This window comes from Mugil cephalus, chromosome 10 (genome assembly GCF_022458985.1).
Source record: "Mugil cephalus isolate CIBA_MC_2020 chromosome 10, CIBA_Mcephalus_1.1, whole genome shotgun sequence".
In the NCBI taxonomy this organism is placed as follows: Eukaryota; Metazoa; Chordata; class Actinopteri; order Mugiliformes; family Mugilidae; genus Mugil; species Mugil cephalus.
Genome location: NC_061779.1, coordinates 468081 through 491602, shown reverse-complemented (window position 1 = coordinate 491602; position 23522 = coordinate 468081). Strand labels below are relative to the sequence as shown.

Genomic DNA, 23522 nt, shown 5'->3' with positions numbered 1-23522 from the left:
TGTTTTGATCCTAATAAACTTTTATAACTTCTGGTTCTTAGTTCTGTCAACATGTCAAATGAGAACTAACATGATTGTAAAAGTTAGAATATATTATTTGCAGAATGAAAAACAGATTTATTGTCATTAGTGACTGGAACGTCTCAACCAGTGCCACCGACCAAACTGACACAAATCTCCTCATTTTTAGTCTGAACCTCTAGTTTGGAGAAACGTGTCTCTTCTTAGAGGAGCCATGGATTAGTTAGAGATAACAACGTATTGTCTTGTTCTACTGGCAGATCACTTAGATTATTTATTATTATCATTTGTTCTTTTGAAGCTGAAAGCAGAGAAACACAGACAGAATGAGATGAGAAGATTTACTGGTTCTCAGCAACACAACAAAGTTACAGCTTCAAAGTGTCGACATGTGCAGAGCTGAGAGTCTAACAGGGTTAAAGGGAGCGCACTTAGCATAGTTAGCGCACTTAGCATAGTTAGCGCACTTAGCATAGTTAGCGCACTTAGCATAGTTAGCATAGTTCATTATTCTGGCACGTTCTAGTATTTCAAGTTTGTTTTTACAACCAGAAACAACAAACAAGTGTTACTAGATTTTAAGGTTGAGATCGTCTGAAGTTAATCTCAGTCTTCTTGGTTCTCCTGAGGTGAACACTAGACCAGGTCTCACGAGACCAGGTCTCTCTGGTACAGGTCTAGACCAGGTCTCTCTAGACCACGTGTAGACCAGGTCTCACTAGACCAGGTCTCACGAGACCAGGTCTAGACCAGGTCTCTCTGGTCCAGGTCATACATCACGATGTTCAGCACTAAATAAAACTTCTTCTGGTTTTCTATGATTCTACACTGTAATAAATTTTAGGTTTAACTTATAACTGACTATCTATCTATCTATCTATCTATCTATCTATCTATCTATCTATCTATCTATCTATCTATCTATCTATCTATCTATCTATCTATCTATCTATCTATCTATCTATCTATCTATCTATCTTTTGACCTATGTTAAAGGATCTTATGTGATAATTATTCGTCCCTTATTATCAGATTATTTCGAGCATTAATATTTCTACCAGTTCATCAGAAAACTTAAATTAACACGCTGACATATCGCTTCCATTGAACAGACTTAAACCTGTAGGTTGAAAACCAGGAACTCATTAAAAGAAGTTAGAAGTTCTTAACTGATTCTGTGAAGTTGATTTAATTGATAGAAACAGAACAATAGAACTTATTACTGAGCTGGAGCCTTTTCCTGTGTAATAACAACTGGTTTCTCCTTTAATTCTCTTCCTGGTTTCACAGATTAAAGAACCAAATTAAATCAAGTCTCATTATTATTATTATTATTATTTTTTCAGAGTCTAAAACCAAACTTGAATCACCAGAGAGTCTCAGGTCTTTAACCCCTGAAACCATCACGTCTCTAAAACGTCTTTGATAAAGTCTGTAATAAAAACACAGACTTTTAAACCCTCGGATCCAGAGCAGGTTCCAAACCACAGACGCTCCATCCAGATCCAGAGCAGCAGCGTTTCTCTGGTTTCTAGTCTCCCGCCACCACATTAATAAAGACTTAATAAAGACTTAATAAAGACTTAATAAAGAATTAATAAAGACTTAATAAAGAATTTATAAAGAATTTATAAAGACTTAATAAAGAATGAATAAAGAATTAATAAAGAATTAATAAAGACTTAATAAAGACTTAATAAAGAATGAATGACTCGCAGTGAGTGGAGCTGCGCTGGACGTTTTCTGGGTCTGACCTGGAGCCGGTTGGTTTATTCTGGTTTAGACTGAACCTCTGTGTCTGTTTCCGTCTCCTTTACACGGCGTCTCCCAGTGAACCGGACTCTGACCCTCTTTGTGCTTTGAGCCGGGACTGTTCTTAGTTTTTAATGTTTAATGTTCTGGAGTCATCTGGTCTGGGGTTCTGCTCTTAGAACTAAATCAAATCGACGCAGGACTCGCTGTGTGTTCACACTAACCAAAGGAATGAGGTCACATGGGTCCCAGACCAGCTCCACATGTGGACTGAGACCAGATCCGGGTTCAGACCCGGACCGGACCTCCTCCTACCTGCAGCGTCTGTAAGTGGAGAGGAGGCCTCCAGGCTATGGCTGAGTCACCTGTGATAAAGTGCAAACTAGAAGCTGAAAACCTGCATGTGATCCAGAACCGAGTCCAGATCTGGTGTCAGACTAGAGGCAGAGGCACCAACACGTCCACGTAGCTGACGGGGAAGAGCCCGGCCCGGCCCTCCAGAGCCCCCTCAAACCAGTTGGCGTCGACCCGGCCGGTGAGGACGATGACGTTGCCCTCGCTGAAGCCCAGCTCCCCCTGGTGGTTCGGGAGGAAGGAGTAGACAGCCCTGCAGCACGGCTGGTCCAGGACCAGCTGACTGTCCGCTGCAGAACCACAGAGAGAATCACCTGTAGGTTTATTCACCCTTCAGAGAAGATCCAGGAAACATCCTCAGGTCTGATCAGGGTCTAATGTGGTCTACAAGGTCCCCCCTCTGAACTGGTTTATTAGGAACCATGAAGAAGAACAAGTGTCCTAATGTTTCTAATGTTCTAATGTGACAAATACATGTTTACATTAGTTTAAGGACCAGGAACCAGATATGAGACCAGAACCAGATATGAGACTAGGAACTAGATATGAGACCAGGATCCAGATATGAGACTAGGAACTAGATATGAGACCAGGATCCAGATATGAGACCAGAACCAGATATGAGACCAGGAACCAGATATGAGACCAGAACCAGATATGAGACCAGGAACCAGACATGAGACCAGGATCCAGATATGAGACCAGGAACCAGGAATCAGGAACCAGATATGAGACCAGAACCAGATATGAGACCAGAACCAGATATGAGACCAGGAACCAGGAACCAGGAACCAGGAACCAGATATGAGACCAGAACCAGACATGAGACCAGGAACCAGATATGAGACCAGGAACCAGGAATCAGGAACCAGATATGAGACCAGAACCAGATATGAGACCAGGAACCAGGAATCAGGAACCAGATATGAGACCAGAACCAGATATGAGACCAGGAACCAGGAACCAGGAACCAGATATAAGACCAGAACCAGACATGAGACCAGGAACCAGATATGAGACCAGGAACCAGATATGAGACCAGAACCAGATATGAGAACAGGAACCAGATATGAGACCAGGAACCAGATATGAGACCAGGAACCAGATATGAGACTAGGAACTAGATATGAGACCAGGATCCAGATATGAGACCAGGAACCAGGAATCAGGAACCAGATATGAGACCAGAACCAGATATGAGACCAGGACCCAGGAACCAGGAACCAGATATGAGACACTCATTCATGTGGATTTAGGGCTGATGTGTTAAATGAGCTGGATGTGTGTTCTCACCGTAGCAGGAGATGGGGGGGCTGCCGGGTCTGGACGGTGCCTCCGTGACCCCTGAACACAGATCACGTTTCATTCATTCAACTTTAGACAGAAAGAAAAGTCACATTTCCACTGAGGTCTGAGAGTCACCTGAGGGAGCTGCAGGTGTGATGGACGGCTGGTAGTAGAACCCAGCGGTGGCGCTGTGGTCGCTCCTCACCCGGATCCTCTTAGGCCTGAAGCGTCTCTCTGGTTTGTTACTGGCAGACGTCAACCTGTCAACACCAGACAAAGACAAACGGCTCAGGGTGACCAGGACGTCTCTGGACGTCTCCTCTTCTTCTTCTGTGGTGGTAGAGGAGACGAACCGGGCTCACCTGGCCTGCAGGTCGCCATGGAGACCCAGCAGGATGCGGTGGGCGCTGTGATGGAAATCGAGCAGAGCGGAGACCAGAGCTGCCAGAGGACTCAGCTGATCCACCTGGAGGAGGAAACTGATCTTAACCCGTGTCCAGACATAAACCTGGTCCTGACATAAACCTGGTCCTGAGATGAACCTGGTCCTGACATAAATCTAGTCCAGAGATAAACCTGGTCCTGAGATGAATCTGGTCCTGAGATGAACCTGGTCCAGAGATAAACCTAGTCCTGAGATGAACCTGATCATGTGTAAAGGTGGAGCTGGTTTAAATTCTGACAGGTCCTTGGATCAACAGACTCTAGAGTTTATTCTCCAGTAGAAAGAGGAAATGATCCTCTGACCTGCAGCAGAGACACAACTATGGACATTAGAGGACGACTCATGGAGACAGAGGGGGGATATCTGGAGTCTAGACCCTGATTAGTTTCTAGACCCTGACCCGGACCCTGAGGGTTAAACTCACGTCGTTCTGCAGCAGGATGAACATGCTCCTCTCCGCCAGCTCCTTGGAGCTCAGGAACTTGTCCCAGGCCAGTTGGACGTCGTCCCCCCTCGTCTTCCCTCTTCGTCTGCGCTTGTAGTCGAAGTCCAGCCGGCGGCCGTTGACCTTCTTCAGCTGGAGCTGAGGAAACCACCAGACACATCAGCTGTTCCTCCAGGTTAAACCTCCATCAGCAGCACACTGTAGCGTGCTAGCGTGCTAGCATGCTAGCATGCTAATGTTATTTGTTACTGGTCCTGCAGAGTTTAAACACTGGGTCTGGTCTAGTCTGGTCTAGTCTGGTCTAGTCTGGACTACCTGAACACAGAACCTCTGGAGAACATGATTTTTTTGTGTAGTTCCTCCTCCCCCTCCTTCCCCTCCTCCTCCTCCCCCTCCTCCTCCTCACCTTGATCTCCTTCAGCTCCGTCTCCTGGAGCTCCTGCAGGGGGTCGATGAAGGAGCGCTGGATCTTCACATCCAGAACATCTCTGGCCTGAGCAACCTGCTGTAGAACCTCACCCGCACTGGACAGAGCCCCGCCTGGACGGAGGAGGAACCAGGGGAGGAACCAGGAACCAGGGGAGGAACCAGGAACCAGGGGAGGAACCAGGAACCAGGGGAGGAACCAGGAACCACAGGAGGATCCAGGAACCAGGGGAGGAACCACAGGAGGAACCAGAGGAGGAACCACAGGAGGAATCAGAGGAGGAACCAGGGGAGGAACCAGGAACCAGGGGAGGAACCAGGGGAGGAACCAGAGGAGGAACCAGGGGAGGAACCAGGAACCAGGGGAGGAACCAGGAAAGGGGAGGAGGAACCAGGGGAAGTAAAACAGAGAACAGCAGGACGTCAGTTAAAAATAAGTTAAATTAACGTTTGACTTTTATTTCTATTTTTCTGATAAACTTTAATAAACTGTGAGTTTCTTCCTGTTGGTTTTAGATCAGCTGATGAATCCCCCCCCCCCCCGAAATTAAAGCATCATACATGTAACAATGGTCTCGTACCGAACTCAGAACCCGGTCCGAGCTGGCGGCCGTAGCGGAGCATGCAGTCCCCCAGCGTGGCCTCGGTCTGGGGGTACCCTGTAGACCTGGTCTGGCCCCGGATCCTGGACACGGTGTTGATCATGTTCAGTTTAACTCTGCACGCTGGAGGAACACAAAGAGCACAAGAAAGACCTGGACCAAGAACACAAGGCCTCCACGTAGGACAGGGGGGTCAACTCAGACCACTTTGATCTGAAGGGTCCAGACCAGGAACACAACACAATAATAACCAGGAAGTAACGACAACTACACACTGACAACATTAGCTTTTTAGCTTTAGCTCAGATACTCGGATACTCGGATACATATGAAACTGAAGGAGGACGTTTCTACGTCTGTTTTAAACCTAAAACCAGAACCAGAACCTGGTCTAGCGTGGTCCAGTACTGGATCCGTACCTGGGTTTGGCTGCAGGAACTCTGTGGTTCTGGTCAGCAGCTGGTCCAGGAGAGTCTGGATCACGGTGACGCTCTGACAGACACAGAGAAGGAGGAAGAGGTCAGGTCTGACCAGGTCTGACTGGACCAGGTCTACTCAGAGCCTCCTGCTGGATCCGGTCTTTACCTTCTCCATCTTCAGGAAGTCTCCGTCCAGCTTCGTCCCTTCAGCTCCCATCAGCCTCTCGTTCAGCATCTGGAAGACAAGACGGTCCTCAGTCTGACACCGGACCAGGTCTCTACGTGGACCAGGTCTCCGATAAACCAGGTCTCTGCGTGGACCAGGTCTCTGATAAACCAGGTCTCCAATAAACCAGGTCTCTGTGTGGACCAGGTCTCTAATAAACCAGGTCTCTGCATGGACCAGGTCTCTGATAAACCAGGTCTCTGCATGGACCAGGTCTCTACGTGGACCAGGTCTCCAATAAACCAGGTCTCTAATAGACTTCATGATTATCGTGGATCAACAAACATGTGAACATTAACGTCCATGAATCCAGGAAATGAATCTTTAACTGGATTCATGTTGTTTTCTGTCTCTTGGAGCCGAACTAGACTCAAACTAACAGTAACTGTTCGACTACGGAACAAATCAACTAAATAAACTAAATAAACCTGATAAACTAAATAAACTAAATAAACCTGATAAACCTGTGAATCTTAAATTACTACGATTTGACCTGGAGCCGTTTTATCTGATGAGCGTCTTTAACACGATATTCATCGACTCTACTTCACACACACACCAACACTATTCTCCAAAATAAAAGTCTCCACTGTCTCTGATATGAACATCTTCATCCAAAAGCTCCACGTTTAACAATATTTTCACACAAATTCAAGTCACACACTTGAAATGAATAGAACAATTTAATAAAACGGTTTCACTGGTTCTGATTCTTTGTCTTCACGTTCGCTGTTATTTCCCATTTATTTATTTGGCACAATTATACAGTAACAATGATATTGTCATTACGTTTATTACCATTATCCATATTATTATTATTTTTATTTCTTTATTTTACATTAGTTATTGTGTGGTATTTGTTTTGTCTCTAAATATTGACATTGATCATTTACCTCAAACTATTGTTGGGACACAGTGAGGTCATTTTATTTTATTTTATTTTGTTTTATTTTATTTTATTTAAATCTCTTATGTTTAACCTGCATACATACATACATGTACGTTTTGTTCTTTTTAAATTTTATGTGTGTAAATAAATAAATAAAAATGCCTTTTTTCTACTTATTAAAACCAGTGAGACATCACTCATCTCTGAGGCCCAGGTTTAGACCCATCTGCCTCCTCTAACCTCCTCCTGCTCTAATTACAGCAGACACCATCTAATTAAAGGAGAGTTTAATTGGCTAAAGGAAGGGGAAACATAACGGTGATGAATTAAACTCTACACACTGGTTGGATATAATTAAGACAAAATAAAATAAGATAAAAATAATAATTATAAATTATAATAATATAATAACAACAAATCAACATGTGTGTAAATAAATATTTAATGTATCTACTGTGTATTTTGTAATAATGGTTCCTTTAAAGAACCAGTGTGTGCGGTTTAGTGCCACCTAGAGGTGAGGCTACAGACTGCAGCTCCCTCTGCAGCCTCAGAGTCCAACCTAAACACATGAAGGTGTTTAGAGTCCCTGTTTGGTTTGTCCCCTCCGGGCTACTGTAGAAACATGGCGGCTCAGTCTGAGCTGCTGAAACACATCATCTGGAAACAGAGCAGCTCTTTAGACTCTGAGGAACAGGAAGAACCAGATACTGAAGCTCCTGAAACTGGTTTCACTGGTTCCTAATGAAGTGGCCGGTGCTTTTAAAGCAGCCTCTGATTAATGACCAGGCTGCATTTAAACTTTCACAGCATCACTGACAGAATGAAGGTGAAAGTTTTTTTAACTGCAGCAGTGAACGCATCCACAGCTCAGACCTCAGACCTCAGCACACGGCTCCGGTTACCGGGGGTCGGTACCGGGGGTCGGTACCGGGGGTCGGTACCGGTGCTGACAGCCAGGCCTGGTGTCGCAGTCAGAGCTCAGAGGACATCCAGGTATTAGCTCCATCCATCCATCCACCCCTCCATCCATCCCTCCCTCCATCCGTCCATCCCTCTTACCTGGCTGGCTTTATGCAGCTGCTTCTTCATCCCGGACACGGACATCTGCAGCCACCGCTCCGCCGCCGGTTACCGAGCAGCCTCCATCCGCCAGAGGTGCTCCGTGTCCCGGAGAGTCCCTGCAACGAGCCGCCCCCGAGACACCACGACCAGAACCAGGACCGGGACCGGGACCAGGACCACGACCAGAACCAGGACCGGGACCAGGGCCGGAACACAACAGACATTGTTCATTTATCCCAAATTGTCGCTGTAGCGCAGAATTAGACGAGATACAAGAAATAAAATAGAAATATAAAGAGATCCTGTTTGTACAGAGTGGTGGTGATAAAATTAATTAATATTATTTATATTATACATATATATTTAATTATTTAGTAGCATATAAACTATTACTGTTGTTAACAGTAAAAACTACTGAAACGTGTAAGATTTTAAAAGTTGTCCTGAAACAGATTTTCTATTATCGATTCATCCTTTTATTTATTTTACCATAATTATTAGTTATTATCATTACGTGGCCAATATGAGTGGTTTAATTAGTTGATTATTAAAGACTTAATCACAGAGACTCCTTTGATCTGTAGCCTGTTGCCTTCACGTGTTGTAGAAATGTGGGATAAATGATTTTACCAGTGAACATGGAGTAAAATCAGGATTAAAGATTTATTTATTGTCAGTTTCCCTAAATGTTCACTGCACAAAGCAAAAGAAAAAAAATCTTAAAATGCTTCTCACACACACATAAGAAGTCAAGAGCAACATAAAACAGATATAAAATATATTCTGGATTAAGAGAAAAAAACAGTAAATAATAAATCACGCAGGGTGATGTACGGTTGTAGGGTTTGGTTAGTAAAGTGCAGACAACACAGGCTGAGTCCCTGTGACCTTTTTGTGTTAAGAAGGAAGAACAATTATAAATATTTCATGTTTTAATTCATTTATTTAGTAAATGTTTGAGCTTCGATTAAATAAAAAGATTCTATTTGTCCGGTTCAATAACGTTTTATCTGGTTAAAACATTCGCCAGTGACGTTTTTCCTGACAGTACTTCACTTCCCATGAGCACTAGCGACATGCTTCTGTCACATGACGCGTCGCGGTTTACGTCACAGGTCACCATGGCGGCGGCTGCTGTTTCCAGCGAAGACTTCACGAACCTGCAGCTTCTCCTCCAGGTACCGAGTCTGAACCTTAACCTGTCAGAGACTCAGACACTCACACAGTTCCGGGAACTTTTTACTCGTTGGCCGCAGAAAAGGAGGAAAAGTCTCAAATATTAGCATTAGCCTGCTAGCATCGGTGTGTTGCTTCCTCAATTTAGGTTTGTACTTTAAGTCAGTTAATTAAAAATATATTAAATATTTGGTGTGTTTGTGTTAATATTTGATTAGAAACAATAAGAACAACCTGAAATATTATCGAGAAGTGTTTAGAGTCTGTTTCACTGTTTAGTGTCTCAGCTGATCACATGACTGCTGCTGTGGACTGAGCTGTCCCCGTGTCTCCGTGTCTCCGTGTCTCTCTGTCTCCTCAGGCTCCGTCTAAAGATGCAGTGAGAGACATCTGTGTTCAGAGTCATCGGGGTCCGAGTGTCCGGCTGGTGGAGAGCACTGCAGCGGCACTCAGTATCCCAGCAGCCCAGGCTGCACAGGTAACAGCTGCACCTGTCCCCTGTCCCACCTGTCCCCCCTGTCCCAGCTCTCACCTGTCCCCCCGTCCCACCTGTCCCACCTGTCCCCACTGCAGCGGCACTCAGTATCCCAGCAGCCCCTGTCCCACCTCTCACCTCTCACCTGTCCCCTGTCCCCCCTGTCCCACCTCTCACCTCTCACCTGTCCCCTGTCCCACCTGTCCCCTCTGTCCCCCCGTCCCCTGTCCCCCACACCCAATAGATCGGTCTCCACCTCGTCCTTTAGAGAGATTTCATTGTGGAAACTATTTTTCCTCATTGGTTGCAGAGGCCTGTGGCGTCTCCTCATACATCTTCTCGTCCTCAGACGTCTTAAAGAGAGACAGAGACAGAGACAGAGACAGAGACGAGCATTTATTGAACAGGAAAAACGTTCCAGATATTCAACCAATGGAAAAAAACAAAAGCTAGAACACGTTAAGTTGTAAGAGATTTCACTCAGAAATATAAAATAGTTCAGTGAAAGTAACGTCTCCTTCTAATCAGATTTGAATAAGACGTTAGTTGTTTAGTGTCTTTAGATGAAACTGTCTCCGCGCGGCGTCATGATGAATTAAACACTGACCCATGTCCACGTCGTCCTCCAGCTGCGTGTCTTTGTACTCTCCCCTGCGTCAAATTAACCTCCATCCACCGTCCTCCAGCTCTCACCCTCCAGCGCTCCTCACGTCCTCTTCTACACCTCACCTCCAGACCGTCTGTCTTCCCCGAGTCCTTCCACCCGAGCCTGAAGAAAATGATCACCAAGATCCTGCTGGAGCACAGGTCTGCTCCTCCTCACACCTCCTCTCTGACACCTCCTCACACCTCCTCACACACCTCCTCACACCTCCTCACACACCTCCTCACACCTCCTCATACACACCTCCTCTCAGACACCTGAAGAAAATGATCACCAAGATCCTGCTGGAGCACAGGTCTGCTCCTCCTCTCACCTCCTCAGACACCTCCTCACACCTCCTCATACACACCTCCTCCTCACACACCTCCTCCTCACACACCTCCTCCTCTCAGACCTCCTCACACACCTCCTCCTCTCAGACCTCCTCACACACCTCCTCTCACACCTCCTCCTCTCAGACCTCTTCTCTCAGACCTCCTCCTCTCACACCTCCTCCTCTCACACCTCCTCATACACCTCCTCAGACCTCCTCTCTGGTTCTCCTCCTCTGTGTGGGAGACAGAATGCGTCTCTTAATGAACTGAACAGAAATGAAGGGTTTGTTATTGAAGGACCAGGATGTTGAGACGTGTCTCTGGTGTCTCTGTCTTTCAGTCCCGTGTGGAGGACGGACGCTGTCAGCGATCACAGTGAATCCATCACACGTTAGAGACGTTGTGTTGTGATAAGTAAAGTTGTGTTAACGCTGTGAATCGTGTGTAGTTTCCCTCCCTCAGCTCACAGACCTGGACTGGAGAGTGGACATGGTGACGGGCTCAGACTCCGTCGGTCGCATGTCGGTGCCGACCTGCCTGGTCCGGCTCCAGGTACGGGCCTCCTCGCCTCCTCCTCTCCTCGCCTCATCACCTCCTCACCTCATTACCTCCTCGCCTCCTCACCTCATTACCTCATCACCTCCTTACCTCATTCATAGACCAACACCTCCTCCTCCTCCTCTTCTTCTTCTCTTTCTTCTGATTTATTTTCCTGTTATGCAGCTTCTCTTTTATCTCGTGTGCTTTGTGATTATTCTGTTTCTACTGTAGCTCTTTATTTTAACACATTTCATTGAGCATGTGACATAGAAAACATCTCTCCTCCCCTCTCCTCCTCCTCCTCCTCCTCCTCTCCCCTCTCCTCCTCCTTCCCTCTCCTCTCCTCCCTCCTCCCCCTCTCTCTCCCCTCCTCTCTCCTCCTCCCCTCCTCTCCTCTCCTCCCTTCTCCTCCTCCCCCTCTCCTCCTCCTCTCCTCCCCTCCCCTCCTCCCCTCTCCTCCTCCGTCCTCTCCTCTCCCTCCCCTCTCCCTCCTCCCTCTCCTCCTCTCCTCCTCTCCTCTCCTCTCCTCCTCCTCTCCTCCTTCCTCCTCCCCTCTCCTTCCTCTCCTCTCTCCTCCCTCTCCTCTCCCTTCTCCTCTCCTCTCCTCCTCCTCTCCTCCTCCTCCTCTCCTCTCCTCCTCCTCCTCCTCTCCTCCCCTCTCCCTCCTCCTCCCTCTCTCCTCCTCCTCCTCCCCTCTCCTCCCCTCTCCTCCCCTCTCCTCCTCCTCCCCTCTCCCTCCCCTCCTCTCCTCCCTCCTCCCTTTCCCCCTCTCCCCCTCCTCTCCTCTCCCCCTCTCCTCCTCTCCTCTCCCCCTCTCCTCCTCTCCTCTCCTCTCCTCTCCTCCTCCTCTCCTCCCCCCTCCCCCCCCCCCTCAGACGCAGGATGCGGCAGCAGGAGGTGAGTGCGTCTCCGCGGTGACGGTGGAGCTGAGTCGTGAGTCTCTGGACACCATCCTGGACGGACTGGGACGGATCAGAGACCAGTTGTCTGTTGTGGCCGGGAAGTGACATCACTCAAAGCTCGGCCCGTTCAAAGATGGCCGACGTGTCGCCGCTTCCTCCCGCTGGCGAGGACCGAGGGGCGGCCATCTTTGAAGTTCAGGAAGCTCCGTCTGTAGTTTGGACTGGAGTTAAGACGGACGGACCAGGAAGACGTGTCCTCATTCAGACTTTTTAATGAATCAACACAGAGTCATTTAGAAATAGATTCACATTTACTAATAAACCTTGTTTCCATATCCAGCCTCCGCCTCTATGTCACCACATGATGAGTTATTTCTTATTTTCATCAGGAAACAAATCAAACTAGTTCATTCATTAACGTTTAAAGAACGAGTCTCGAGTCTGTGTGAAGTCTGAGGAGCAAACCCAGCGTCATCTTGGCTCCACAGCCTCTGATCTAGATCCTGATCGTAGACTCGCTCCCTTCATGATGGAAATAACAACTGATTCCAGCATCATCGCTGCTTCCTCCTCCGTCCCCCTGCAGACCTCCACCCACAGGCTCTTCCTCCTCCGTCCCCCTGCAGACCTCCACCCACAGGCTCTTCCTGCTCCGTCCCCCTGCAGACCTCCACCCACAGGCTCTTCCTGCTCCGTCCCCCTGCAGACCTCCACCCTCAGGCTCTTCCTCCTCCGTCCCCCTGCAGACCTCCACCCACAGGCTCTTCCTGCTCCGTCCCCCTGCAGACCTCCACCCTCAGGCTCTTCCTCCTCCGTCCCCCTGCAGACCTCCACCCACAGGCTCTTCCTGCTCCGTCCCCCTGCAGACCTCCACCCTCAGGCTCTTCCTCCTCCGTCCCCCTGCAGACCTCCACCCACAGGCTCTTCCTCCTCCGTCCCCCTGCAGACCTCCACCCATCAGACGGAGGACGGGGACAGCACCGTGAGACCGTCCATGTCCAGCTGCACCGAGTGGACGCTGACGTCTCCGAGACCCTGAAACAGGAACATGAGGCTTTTAACAAGAACAATTAACAATAACACAGGAAAACTTACATTCAGTTTCATGAAAACATGAGACATTTATGAACATTTGTAAAGAGAAATGAATCTAATTTCAGGTTTAGTTGTGGGTTTTAATTAGAGGCAGTAACACGAGAATCCTCTTGTTTAAGTTAGCTGAGCCTGAAGGAGTCTGGTCTGAGGAGGGACTCCAGGACAGGAGGAGGTGTCAGGGAGGAGGTGTTAGTGAGGAGGTGTCAGGGAGGAGGTGTTAGTGAGGAGGTGTCAGGGAGGAGGTGCAGGGAGGAGGTGTCAGGGAGGAGGTGCAGTGAGGAGGTGTCAGGGAGGAGGTGCAGTGAGGAGGTGTGATGTCAGGGAGGAGGTGCAGTGAGGAGGTGCAGGGAGGAGCTGGGCTTGAGCCCGTTGCTACGTATGAGGCATCATGTCATTGATCCATAGAACGAGTCACATCCACAGACTGAATCCTAGAATCTGATCTATGAGACTGAAGAGAAATAAATAGCAGATCTACTTTAGAACCAGTGTTGCTCTTCATCCATGTGGTATTAACCAGGTAAAATGATTCCTGCTCCATCCAATCATTCAGTGTTTGGAGAATCTCTCTCCTCCTCTTCTTTCCACCATGTTCTCCTCTTTAAGCCTCTTAAAGTTCTCCTCCCTGCTCTCAGCACATCTCACTGCAGAACCTTCTTTAGGAACCTTTCACCTCTACCTCCATCTAGGAACAACTCTGAGGAAACATCAGGGTTCTAGAGTTTTATTGGACACGGCCTGAAAGTTTCTCTGTGATCAGAACCTTATTTATTTATCTCTATAGATTTATAGATTTTTAAATCTATTTCCTGGTTCCAATGTGAACAGAATATTCCAGAAACATTCATGACGTCATGTTTTTGTTCCTGTGCCTCATAATAACCTCGGACCTGTGCCTGGTGTCGTCTCTTACCGGTGTTTCCTTGAGGACCGTCTGCACCGCCTCCCTCTGCCGGGGCTGCCGGGTCAGCAGGTAGAGGAAGCCGCCCCCCCCGGCGCCGGCCAGACTCTGACCCAGGACCAGGGGCCTCAGCGCCTCCATCATGGCCCTGACTGAGGCCGGCTCACAGCCCGGAGCCATCAGCTTCTTCTGCTGCCACGACCGGTCCAGACACTGGCCCAGTCTGGACAGAGAACCTGGACCCAGAGAGGGGGGGGGGTCTGTGAGCGCCCGGCTGAAAGGCATTCTGGGAAATGTAGGTCAACACCTAACTGCAGCTAAAGCTGCTGCTCTGGTTCAAGTTTATTTACATCTTTAAAGACGTCGTCTCATATTTTAAAGGAGGAACAACAACAGAATTTTCTACATTTCTGAATAAAAAAGACTGAAAACACCCTGACAGTCGACAAAGAACCCGACCACCACTAATATACGAGACTAAAATAAGATTAAAGCACAGTCCAAGACTCCAGAAGAGTTTTCATCAATGCGATGGGACTCTGTCCAAAAAGAACATCTGGGACAATGTTCTGTGGACGGACGAGTGTTGTTTAAATGACAGGTTCTCTCAGGTTCATGTACTTGAAGAACGTGAAGAACGTGGAGAACGTGGAGAACGTGGAGAACGTCTCACCCTGTGAACAGGCTCTGCTGCTCTCCTCAGAGTTGGCCACCAGCTGCTGAGCGTTCAGCACCATGGAGGGAAGGCGGCTGTACCAGCTCCGAACCACGTCCTGCAGACAAGACCAAGACCAAGACCATCATCAGGATCCAGAAGGACCAGCACCACAGTCTGGAGGGGGGGGGGGGGGGGGTCTCTGACCTGCAGCAGGTTTCGAGCCAGTCGAGTCTTCCCGGTGTAAACCAGCAGGAGGTGGTTCTCCAGAGAAACCAGGAAGTCGTCCGGGGGGCTGAGACGCTCCACCTCCACATGCAGCGGCAGAGACGCCTTCGACCGACCCACTTTGACCCCGCCCACCAGACCTCCCACCTGGTCCTGCCAGCCCCCACCTGCAGGAGGGGGAGGAGTCACATAATAATCAGCATGTCTGTCTCCTCTGAGTTTAGCCTTTTATTTGTGGGCGGAGTCCTGACGGTCACATGACTACAGGAACTTGCCCAGCTCACCTGTGGTGAGGATCTGCTCCAGGTACAGGACCCCGTGGATCAGAGAGTCTGTGTCGTAGCTTCGGCCGGTGCATCTGTAGACGGCTGCCAACAGCGCCCCCGCCAGGATACTGCTGGTACCTGCAGGACGGAGATAAAAGGAGGAAAACATCACTTTATTTATCTATTCAGCCTTTATTTCACCAGGTTAGTCCCACAGAGATCTCTACAAGGTGGCAGCAACTCAGTTACACAATTAAGATACAAACAAATAAATCAGAAGAAACTTCAATAAAACGTGAGGTTTCATAGATTGAAGCTTGTTCCAAACATCTGGAGCCCAAAACCTAAAAGCGTTCCTTCCTAATTCTGCTCTCATTTTGGAACAAACTGTCCGTTGAGTGGAGATTATATCCTCCTTGGTTTCACATTAAAAGATAAATAAGAAGGAAATAGCTTCATAAATGTTCCCAGGTGAAGAGCAGCTGACTTTAGTGGAGCGAAGACACCAGCTGTGTTTCCGTTATAATAAAGTCATGTTTCTGAAATTTGTCCCGTTGCTCTGTGTACGTGTTTTAACTCTGGTGATATCCCATAATTCTCATCACTTTGAGGAAGAAGGACCTTGGATGAACTGGTCACATGACCCCCTGCATCATCTCCAGCTGTTTGATGCAGCTCGACACTGTTAATGTCAGAGTTGTGTTGTGTTTGTGTTTGTGCGTCTCACCCAGTCCAGATCCGGTGGGAAGATCAGACCAGCTGTGGAGCTCCACGCCGCCCCCCCACCGCTGCATCAGCTGATGCCCCAGAGGATCCTGGGAGGTCAGAGACACCAAACCGCTGCAGACGCACACGGCCTTCAGCAGAGCTCCTGTAACACACACACATCACACACGCGTCAGAAAGCTCCTCCCCCTCAGAGGCCGGCGGCGGGCGGCGTCGTACCCGGGGCGTGAGGCTGACAGTAGTCCTTCAGGTGGTCCAGACTCTCACACACCACCTCCGTGGAGGCGGGGCTGTCCCGCCCTCCGCTGCAGGTGACCAGGCGGAGGCGGGGCTCTGGGATGCGACGGGCCCGCGCCCCGATAGGACGCTTCCCATCCACCTTCACGGCCACGTTGGTCACGGAGCCGCCGTGCTCGAAGGCGATGGGCGGAGTGTCGCTCCACCCGCCTGGAAACACAGACACACTGATTGGCTCAGTGAAAACCACATGACAATAAACCTGAGAGGAACCAGGAACCACGTTACCTCACATGGTTCCTGGTCCTAGATGGGGGGGGCTGAATGTTTCACAGAGTCTCACAAATAAACATGAAGTCTCACCTGCCAGGTCCAGTCTGGCCGGACAATGCACTTCCTGCCACTCCCCAAGGGGCGGGGCCTGCCCCTGGCCAATCGAGATGAACCTCTGCGATGACATCACAGCCTGTCGTAGCAGCACCTGTCCTGCACCTTCGTAATGTCTCGCCGCTCGCACCAGCAGGTCCGGCCTGTAGGGGGCGGAGCTTGGTTCAGGCTCTTTTATGTTCCTGCAGTGACCTACATACGACCTGATCAACTTCTAATTAAATCAACACACAGCACCACCTAGTGTCTGGGGGGAGTAGTTACAGAGTGAGACAGACTGAGGAGAATAAACCCCCCCACCTGCTGAGCCAGCGCTGCCTCTGCAGAGCCAGGGCTCGGACTCCGGCCCCCAGGTCTCCCTCCTCCAGGAGGACGTAGGCCGAGGTCCAGGCCTCGTTAGCAGCCGGTCCACTCCTCAGACCTCCCCGCCCCCCCGCCATACACACCAACACGTCGGCAATGCAGGAGAGACAGCGGGCGGCCACGCCCAGATCTGCTCCAGACTCCGCCCCCTCCTCCCTGCTCCCCGACGCAACTGGAAACACAGGAATAAATAAACCACTGAAGCTCCTCTGTTCATTTCTGCTCATTTGTTTCTTCTTTTGGGGTTTTTGTCGGTTTAAAACGTTAGCGCTGATGCTAGCTGTCCCCCCCCCGGGTTAAAGACTCACTTCTGTCCAGCGTTTCCAGCAGCGCCTCCTGCTGACCCCCCAGCACCGCGGCCCTGAAGCAAGGCAGCAGACAGACGTCGGAGCGACTCCTCAGAGCCTCCGTCACCCTCCTCCTCCCCGCCAGGTACAGCAACTCCTCCCTCCACCGGAGCTCCGCCTCCTGGTGGGTGAGGGACAGCACCTCCCTCAGAGAGAGTCTCCACGCCTCCCTCCACCTCTTCAGGCAGCCGGGGCCCCCCAGCAGCCAGCCGACACCTCCCTCCAGGCCCACAGCGCCTCCTCTGGGGAGGAGGACCGGGAAGAGACGCGCCTCCAGCAGGGAGCGCTGTTCTCCTCTGAGCCACAGCTCCTCCGGCCTGAGGGGGGGTATGAGGAGAGGACAGAGATGAGGAGGAGGAGGAGGAGGAGGAGGAGGAGAATTCGTGGTCTGAATTATTATTACTGATGAATTGAACGTACTGGACCCCCGTCCTACTGCAGAGGAGACTCCACGACTGGTTGAGGAAGGAGGAGTTACTGTCATCAAAGGAGACCTGAGGAGGAGCAGGAGGAGGAGGAGCAGGAGGAGGGACAATCAGAGGGACATACGTTCTGAGGAAGAGGAGGAGGTGGAGGCTCCAGGAGGAGTTCTACCTGCAGGTCGTCATAAGCTCCGATCACCGTGAACACCTCCAGCCTCAGCTCCCCCAGCTCAATGCGGTGTCCCTGGATGATGATGTCACTGCTGAGCGCCAACTTCCTGAGGCAGGACGACACCGACGCCTCCAGACCCGACAGGAGACACCCTGAGGGGACGTCCAGAGGACCCTGGAGGACGGAGGACAGAGGACACACAGCCTGGTCAAAGGTTAACTGATGCTTCGACCACCAGGAGGAAAGACTGTGGAAACAACTAAAACTGTCCATTAATCAGGAAAATAACCACAAACATTTAATCTCTTCGTATAATAAAATATTTAAGCATCAGTCCCAGATTTGTTCAGTACCTATTTTATAGAGTAGCTTTAATACTTTTCATTTCTTAAAGGATATGAACTGTATAAAATGATTATTAATTCATAATTAATTAGCTCCTCCTGACCTGTAGGTGGCAGTGCTGCACTACCGCTCCGGTCGCCACGGCAACGTCTCCCTCCAGGATGCTGTTGATCACCCGACCTCCGTCACTCACCCGGCTCTCTCTCTGGGGGGAAACAGGAAGTAGAAGCATCGTTATCACTGAAGATGGAGAAATTACTGAGAAAAAAACACTGATTATTTCAGATCAACTCCACGTTTTATTAATGATGTGAGCTGGAAACATATTTACGTGACAGATATATGATAAATAATAAGAAGTATTTCTATTAAAATGAAGAAAAAAAAAGACGACGAGGGACAGGAAGTGTCACCTGGATGTGGGACAGAGTGTCTCTCTTTGTCCAATCACGCGTCAGTCGGTCGACGTGGCCCCGCCCAGATAGAGTCAGGTAGTCATAGCAACCACCAGGGACGTACGCTGAGGAACAAACATTTAGTTTTTATTGGTGTGTTCACTTTTTACAACACACAGACGTGTAATAGTGAATCACTTCTACTTCCTGGTTAAAACAATGTTGATGCTAAGCTAAGCTAAGCTAATGATCAATTTCCAACTGTATCATCACGTCCCATCTTTAAAAACTTCCCGAATGTCGATGCTACACGTCCATGTGACATGTCTTGAAACTGATAGTTAGCTTAGCTTAGCTTAGCTTAGCTTAGCTTAGCATCAGCATGCTCTTCAGGATGGACCCACCCAGGCTGAGTGGAGCCCCCCTCAGGATCCTCCACAGCTCCGTCCTGCCGCTCCTCACCAACGCCCCCTTTGGTCCAAGCACTGAACTGCATCCAGCTCGCTCCTCGTTCACGAACTGGTTCTGGTTCTGATCCGAGCAGAGACACTTCAACACGTCCAGGAAGAGAGAGATCTGAGGAGGAGGAGGAATTAACACCTTCACATGTGACCTGTTCTTTATCTCCACATCAGCCGAGTCTTTAACATTTATTATCTCTGCTGAGCTTCTCTAAACTTTACTGATTTTAATCCAGAGCAAATGATTAGAAGTTTCGTACTCAGATTAATCTGAGGGTTGATGTGGATTAATTCAGATTAATCAGATTAAATCTCCTTCATGTTTAATCTCTATTAAAGACGTTGCAGTTGGTGCGTTTACATGCACATAAAAAAAAACTAATTATCGCCTTAATCTAACTAATTGTGTCTTTCTTTGTCCACCATGTGTCCTCATGAATGTGTCCCTGTTGCTACGGAGACAAACTAACTTGTTGACATTGTCCAACCAGAGGAGAGCTGACGCTTCTTATTGAGAACAGTGTCTCCCAGTGAACAGTGGCTGCAGGAGTGGACACATATTAGCAGCAGCATTGGCAGCTTGTCTTTGTCTTGGTTTGTCTTGGTTTGTCTCCAGCTGTTAGCCGCGTTAGCCCAAGTGCTAGCAGAATCCCCGACTAACGTATGCTTGGCTTGGTTCATGTGCTGTTTGAAGCTGGAAAGAAAACTCCTTCTGCAGATGTGATGATACTTTATGTGTCTCCACTGGTCCCTCTTGGTGTCTTTGTCCTCAAATGTCCCATGGAGAGGACCAACGTGCTGTTTAGCGTCTTCCATCTTTATGGGTTGGTTCTGCTGCCTGTCACTACCGGATCAGCTGGTGCTAACGCTAACGCTACTTGGACAAACTGAGACACGTTCACAGTCGTTCTGCTGCAGATGCTTCATTAATCACATGAATCACGATGATGATTAATTAATGTAAACGAGTGCAAAATGAAACGAGATTAAAAGTGAATGATATTTAATTATGATTAATTTGATTAAAATTGTTTGGCAGCACTAGTTTTTATCAGGTGTTCACCTGGAGGGGCGGAGCTCCAGAGTCCAGGCCCAGGTAGGTGCAGCCGTCCAGAGGAGGAGTGACGTGAGTCTGCAGTAACTTCTCCGACACCGAGCGGCTGAAGAAGACCGGACCAGACACCTGCAGACGGACACAGGACATTTACAGCGATGGGACGTCTCAGCGCTTCACGTTTGATTCAACGTCACAGGACCAGGAGGAGGACGCACCAGCGGGACGTTCCCATCAGACATGGCCGCCCGTTGGATCTGCTCCCTGGTTCCTCGGTAGATCACGTCTCTGACCCGACCCTGCGACACATCAACCACCACGTCACGAATAAACCCAGAGGAGGAACTCAAACAGAGACCGAACCAAGAGAGAACCTGTGAGTCCGACAAGTAGACTCCGTGATCGGTGGCGTAGGACACGTCCCCCGGCAACGCCAAGACCCGGACCCCTGAGAAACCGTCCCAGGACAGAGCTGAAGCACAGACAGAGGGTTTGATTTCAACGAACTTTCAACACTTTAAACTCTGATTTAACAGAAACTGAACCGACGGCTCACAAACCGAAGTCAGGAGGGACGCTGAGGATCATGTCGGTGCTGCAGACCCAAACACCGGGAGGAGAACCAGGACAGATCTGGATCAGGATTCAGGATTCAAGAGGACAAGAAATAAAACTAGAGAGGAGCCAACACACAACCCTGAGGGACTCCACATTCAACAACCAGGGTTTTTATTTGTCTCAACGAAGCTGCAACGTCCCTGAGCTCATTTCAAGTTGAATAAAATAAAAATGAAAGTAGAGCAGAAATAAGGCACTGAAGGAGGAGGAAGATCTCACCGGAAACCAGGAGCTTTTTATAATAATAGAAATTAAAGTCTAGGTAAGAACCGCACTGTGAAACATGAGTAATATAAATATTTTCAGAATTTGTGATTGATTTTTATTGTTAGTGTGTAATTAAACACAGAGCACATGAATGAACATTATAAATAAGGTAAATATGTCAGAAAAAAAGACTCTTAGAGTTCTTAAAAAAGAGACAGACAAAGAAGAAGAAGTAGCAGAGACCCTGGAAGCAGCCAGGACGGTAGCAGACCTGGGAGCTGAGTCGGTCCAGCAGCAGGTCCAGGACACAGACCGGGGCCTGGACGTCCCGGTCGGCCTCGTCCTGGGGGAGCCAGCAGAACGCTCGGCTGCAGGAGCTCCAGGGAAAATCTCGACCCTGCACCGAGAAACTCAAGGTGAAAAAATAAAACGCGGAGAATGAGGGCGGACGGTTTCTCTGCTGGACTCACCGTGTGGAGGATGAGGACGTGGGCGTCGTCCAGGACGTCGGCCGTGACCACCTTCAGGACAAAAAGACAGAAATAAAAGATCCACTTCAACCCTCCAGGGTCCAGGAACCATATGTGGTTAATCTGCACTTTCTACATGAACGGGGAGGGGGGGTCTGCACCGTGTGTCCGGCTCTGCTGCTCAGGTGTTCGGCCGCCACCAGCAGAGCGTTGAGCGTCGCTCCTCCACTGCCCAGAGGCTCCTGACGGTCCTGCACCGTTAAAACCAGCGCATCCCGACACAGAGTTCCCCTCTGCTGCCTCAGCTCCAGCTCTGACACACAGACACACAAATACACAAACACACAGACACACAGACACACAAACACAACAAACACACAAACACACAAACACACAAACACAGCAAACACACAAACACACAGACACACAGACACACAGACACAGCAAACACACAAACACACAAACACAGCAAACACACAGACACACAGACACACAGACACAACAAACACACAAACACACAGACACACAAACACAGCAAACACACAGACACACAAACACACAAACACACAAACACAACAAACACACAGACACAGCAAACACACAGACATACAAACACACAAACACACAAACACAGAAAACACACAAACACACAAACAAACACACAAAAAAACACACAAACACAGAAAACACACAAACAAACACACAAACAAACACACAAACAAACACACAAACACAGAAAACACAGTTCACCTGGGTCCACGAAACCTTCACTTCTTATAATTATGATGCAACATTTACACGTTTAATTTAAAGTTACACTTCAAGACTCCAGGTTAGATTTGATTGACTTATATTTTTACCTAATGTGTGGTGTGGAATTATTTCTATCTTTACTGATAAGATTTGTCACATGCTCAGTAAAATGTATTTTACCTACTACAGTCACTGATAATTAGAACTGGAAAACCTTTATTTGTCCTGCAGTGGCGAAATCAATATTTATTCTCAGTCCACCTACACTCAATAGACACATTTTCACTATTGTTTAATTGTTTACTGTTTTAAATGCTGCTATTTCACCTCCATGCTAATGGGTATTTTATGGAGTATAACTGCGATAGACTTTTTAAAATGCTGCTATAGTTTCTTTTTCTTTCTTTTTTTTTTTTGCTCCAGTCCAAAACCAAACACTGGAACCATCCATCTTTAACTTGTCCATCAGCGACACCTTCAGGCAGACCAGTGTAACTGCAGAGGGGATCAAAGATCGTAGAATGATCAGATGCTCCTCACCTCTCTGAAATGAGTACACGCTGTCTTTGTGCTGGCAGGTCAGGACCACCACGGTCCACCGGAACCCGCCGCCCTCCGACATCTTCCAGCGGTTCACACTTAAACCGAATCCCCGCAGAGGTCACGAATAAACTCCGGTTAACGTTTACCGACCGCAGCAACGGCGACACGGACCACAAGCTAAGTTCAGCTAGTCAGTGCTAGCTACAGGCGGAGTTAGCCGAGAAGGAGACAAATGTAACTCAAAGTAACAGACTCAGATTAAGTTAAACTGTAATTAAATCTGATTTTGAGTAAAATAGTTTTGAGGGAATAAATTCAGACGTAGTTTCTGTTTGCTCCCTCCTTCCGCGTCTCTTTGGCCACGCAGGCTTCCGTAGGACGCAAACAGTAGCGTTGGATTTGCATCCTTGGACATCTCGGCGAAGCGGAACGGGCAACAAGACATTGACGTCTAGAGGAGGCGGAGTTTAGCGAAATGAGAAAACCTTAAAACGGGACGTCCCGGTGAACATATGAAGGTGGAATTAATCAAAACTCAAATAAACGAAAAGTCAAAACGTAAATTAAAGAATAAAGTACAATCATTAAATACAAGTTACAAAGCTTTCCTGGTTTAGGACTTAAATCAAAAGTCCCAAATACATTAAAGTCTGACTCATTAACAGTTTAAATGAGATTTAAAAAAAAAAAAAAAAAACACTAAGAAAAAACATGAAAAACTGAGACAAATAAAGTTTTACCTCATATCTGGAGTCAAACTTCATTTAAAATCAACTTAAACTACTTTATAAAAACTGGTTTGATTCAGTTTTCACTTGGTCTGCTCTAAAGTTACTTAATATTCCACTAAATTGACCATTTCTTGGTCAAAGAAA

General features: G+C 48.3%; 3 protein-coding genes across 5 annotated transcripts; 1 reads left to right on the top strand and 2 right to left on the bottom strand.

Moving 5' to 3' along the window:
- Positions 1 to 348: 348 nt before the first annotated feature.
- Positions 349 to 8742, bottom strand: sh3gl3b (SH3-domain GRB2-like 3b). Its single transcript, XM_047597057.1, has 10 exons — positions 7929 to 8742; positions 5918 to 5986; positions 5752 to 5824; positions 5312 to 5455; positions 4711 to 4844; positions 4284 to 4442; positions 3777 to 3880; positions 3550 to 3674; positions 3421 to 3471; positions 349 to 2417 (listed from the first exon to the last, which is right to left on the bottom strand). Exons 1-10 carry the CDS (start codon positions 7971 to 7973, stop codon positions 2206 to 2208), a joined length of 1116 nt encoding a protein of 371 aa, XP_047453013.1. The 5' UTR covers positions 7974 to 8742; the 3' UTR covers positions 349 to 2205.
- A 133-nt stretch (positions 8743 to 8875) lies between these two features.
- Positions 8876 to 12337, top strand: commd9 (COMM domain containing 9). Of its 2 annotated transcripts, XM_047597059.1 has the most exons (6): positions 8877 to 9109; positions 9469 to 9600; positions 10283 to 10389; positions 10901 to 10935; positions 11009 to 11112; positions 11976 to 12337. In XM_047597059.1, the coding sequence occupies exons 1-6, from the start codon at positions 8993 to 8995 to the stop codon at positions 12105 to 12107; spliced, it is 627 nt and encodes a 208-aa protein (XP_047453015.1). In that variant the 5' UTR covers positions 8877 to 8992; the 3' UTR covers positions 12108 to 12337. The 2 variants fall into 2 exon arrangements, with proteins under 2 accessions (XP_047453014.1, XP_047453015.1); XM_047597058.1 differs by lacking the exons at positions 10283 to 10389; positions 10901 to 10935; positions 11009 to 11112; positions 11976 to 12337 and having other exon boundaries at positions 8876 to 9109; positions 9469 to 10159.
- LOC125015307 (L-fucose kinase) lies at positions 12251 to 23085 on the bottom strand. Of its 2 annotated transcripts, none has more exons than XM_047597055.1 (24): positions 22645 to 23085; positions 21513 to 21664; positions 21352 to 21402; positions 21153 to 21278; positions 20617 to 20689; positions 20431 to 20528; positions 20275 to 20355; positions 20066 to 20185; positions 18946 to 19117; positions 18560 to 18666; positions 18250 to 18351; positions 17802 to 17975; positions 17628 to 17701; positions 17169 to 17524; positions 16798 to 17032; positions 16474 to 16640; positions 16093 to 16320; positions 15875 to 16018; positions 15166 to 15285; positions 14861 to 15048; positions 14672 to 14771; positions 14011 to 14234; positions 12951 to 13037; positions 12251 to 12910 (listed from the first exon to the last, which is right to left on the bottom strand). In XM_047597055.1, exons 1-23 carry the CDS (start codon positions 22724 to 22726, stop codon positions 12960 to 12962), a joined length of 3252 nt encoding a protein of 1083 aa, XP_047453011.1. In that variant the 5' UTR covers positions 22727 to 23085; the 3' UTR covers positions 12251 to 12910; positions 12951 to 12959. The 2 variants fall into 2 exon arrangements, with proteins under 2 accessions (XP_047453011.1, XP_047453012.1); XM_047597056.1 differs by having other exon boundaries at positions 12251 to 12630.
- Between the last annotated feature and the right edge of the window lie 437 nt (positions 23086 to 23522).

Excerpts from the sequence above, each read along its gene's own strand:
- sh3gl3b (XM_047597057.1), bottom strand. The coding sequence starts at position 7,973 with ATGTCCGTGTCCGGGATGAAGAAGCAGCTGCATAAAGCCAGCCAG. Across the intron at positions 5,825-5,917 it reads ACTTCCTGAAGATGGAGAAG|AGCGTCACCGTGATCCAGAC; the intron begins GTAAAGACCGGA and ends TGTGTCTGTCAG. Across the intron at positions 5,456-5,751 it reads GTTCCTGCAGCCAAACCCAG|CGTGCAGAGTTAAACTGAAC; the intron begins GTACGGATCCAG and ends GTGTTCCTCCAG.
- commd9 (XM_047597058.1), top strand. The coding sequence starts at position 8,993 with ATGAGCACTAGCGACATGCTTCTGTCACATGACGCGTCGCGGTTTACG. Across the intron at positions 9,110-9,468 it reads ACCTGCAGCTTCTCCTCCAG|GCTCCGTCTAAAGATGCAGT; the intron begins GTACCGAGTCTG and ends CTGTCTCCTCAG.
- LOC125015307 (XM_047597055.1), bottom strand. The coding sequence starts at position 22,726 with ATGTCGGAGGGCGGCGGGTTCCGGTGGACCGTGGTGGTCCTGACCTGC. Across the intron at positions 17,033-17,168 it reads GCTGGAAACGCTGGACAGAA|TTGCGTCGGGGAGCAGGGAG; the intron begins GTGAGTCTTTAA and ends CTGTGTTTCCAG. Across the intron at positions 16,321-16,473 it reads GGCCAGACTGGACCTGGCAG|GCGGGTGGAGCGACACTCCG; the intron begins GTGAGACTTCAT and ends CTGTGTTTCCAG.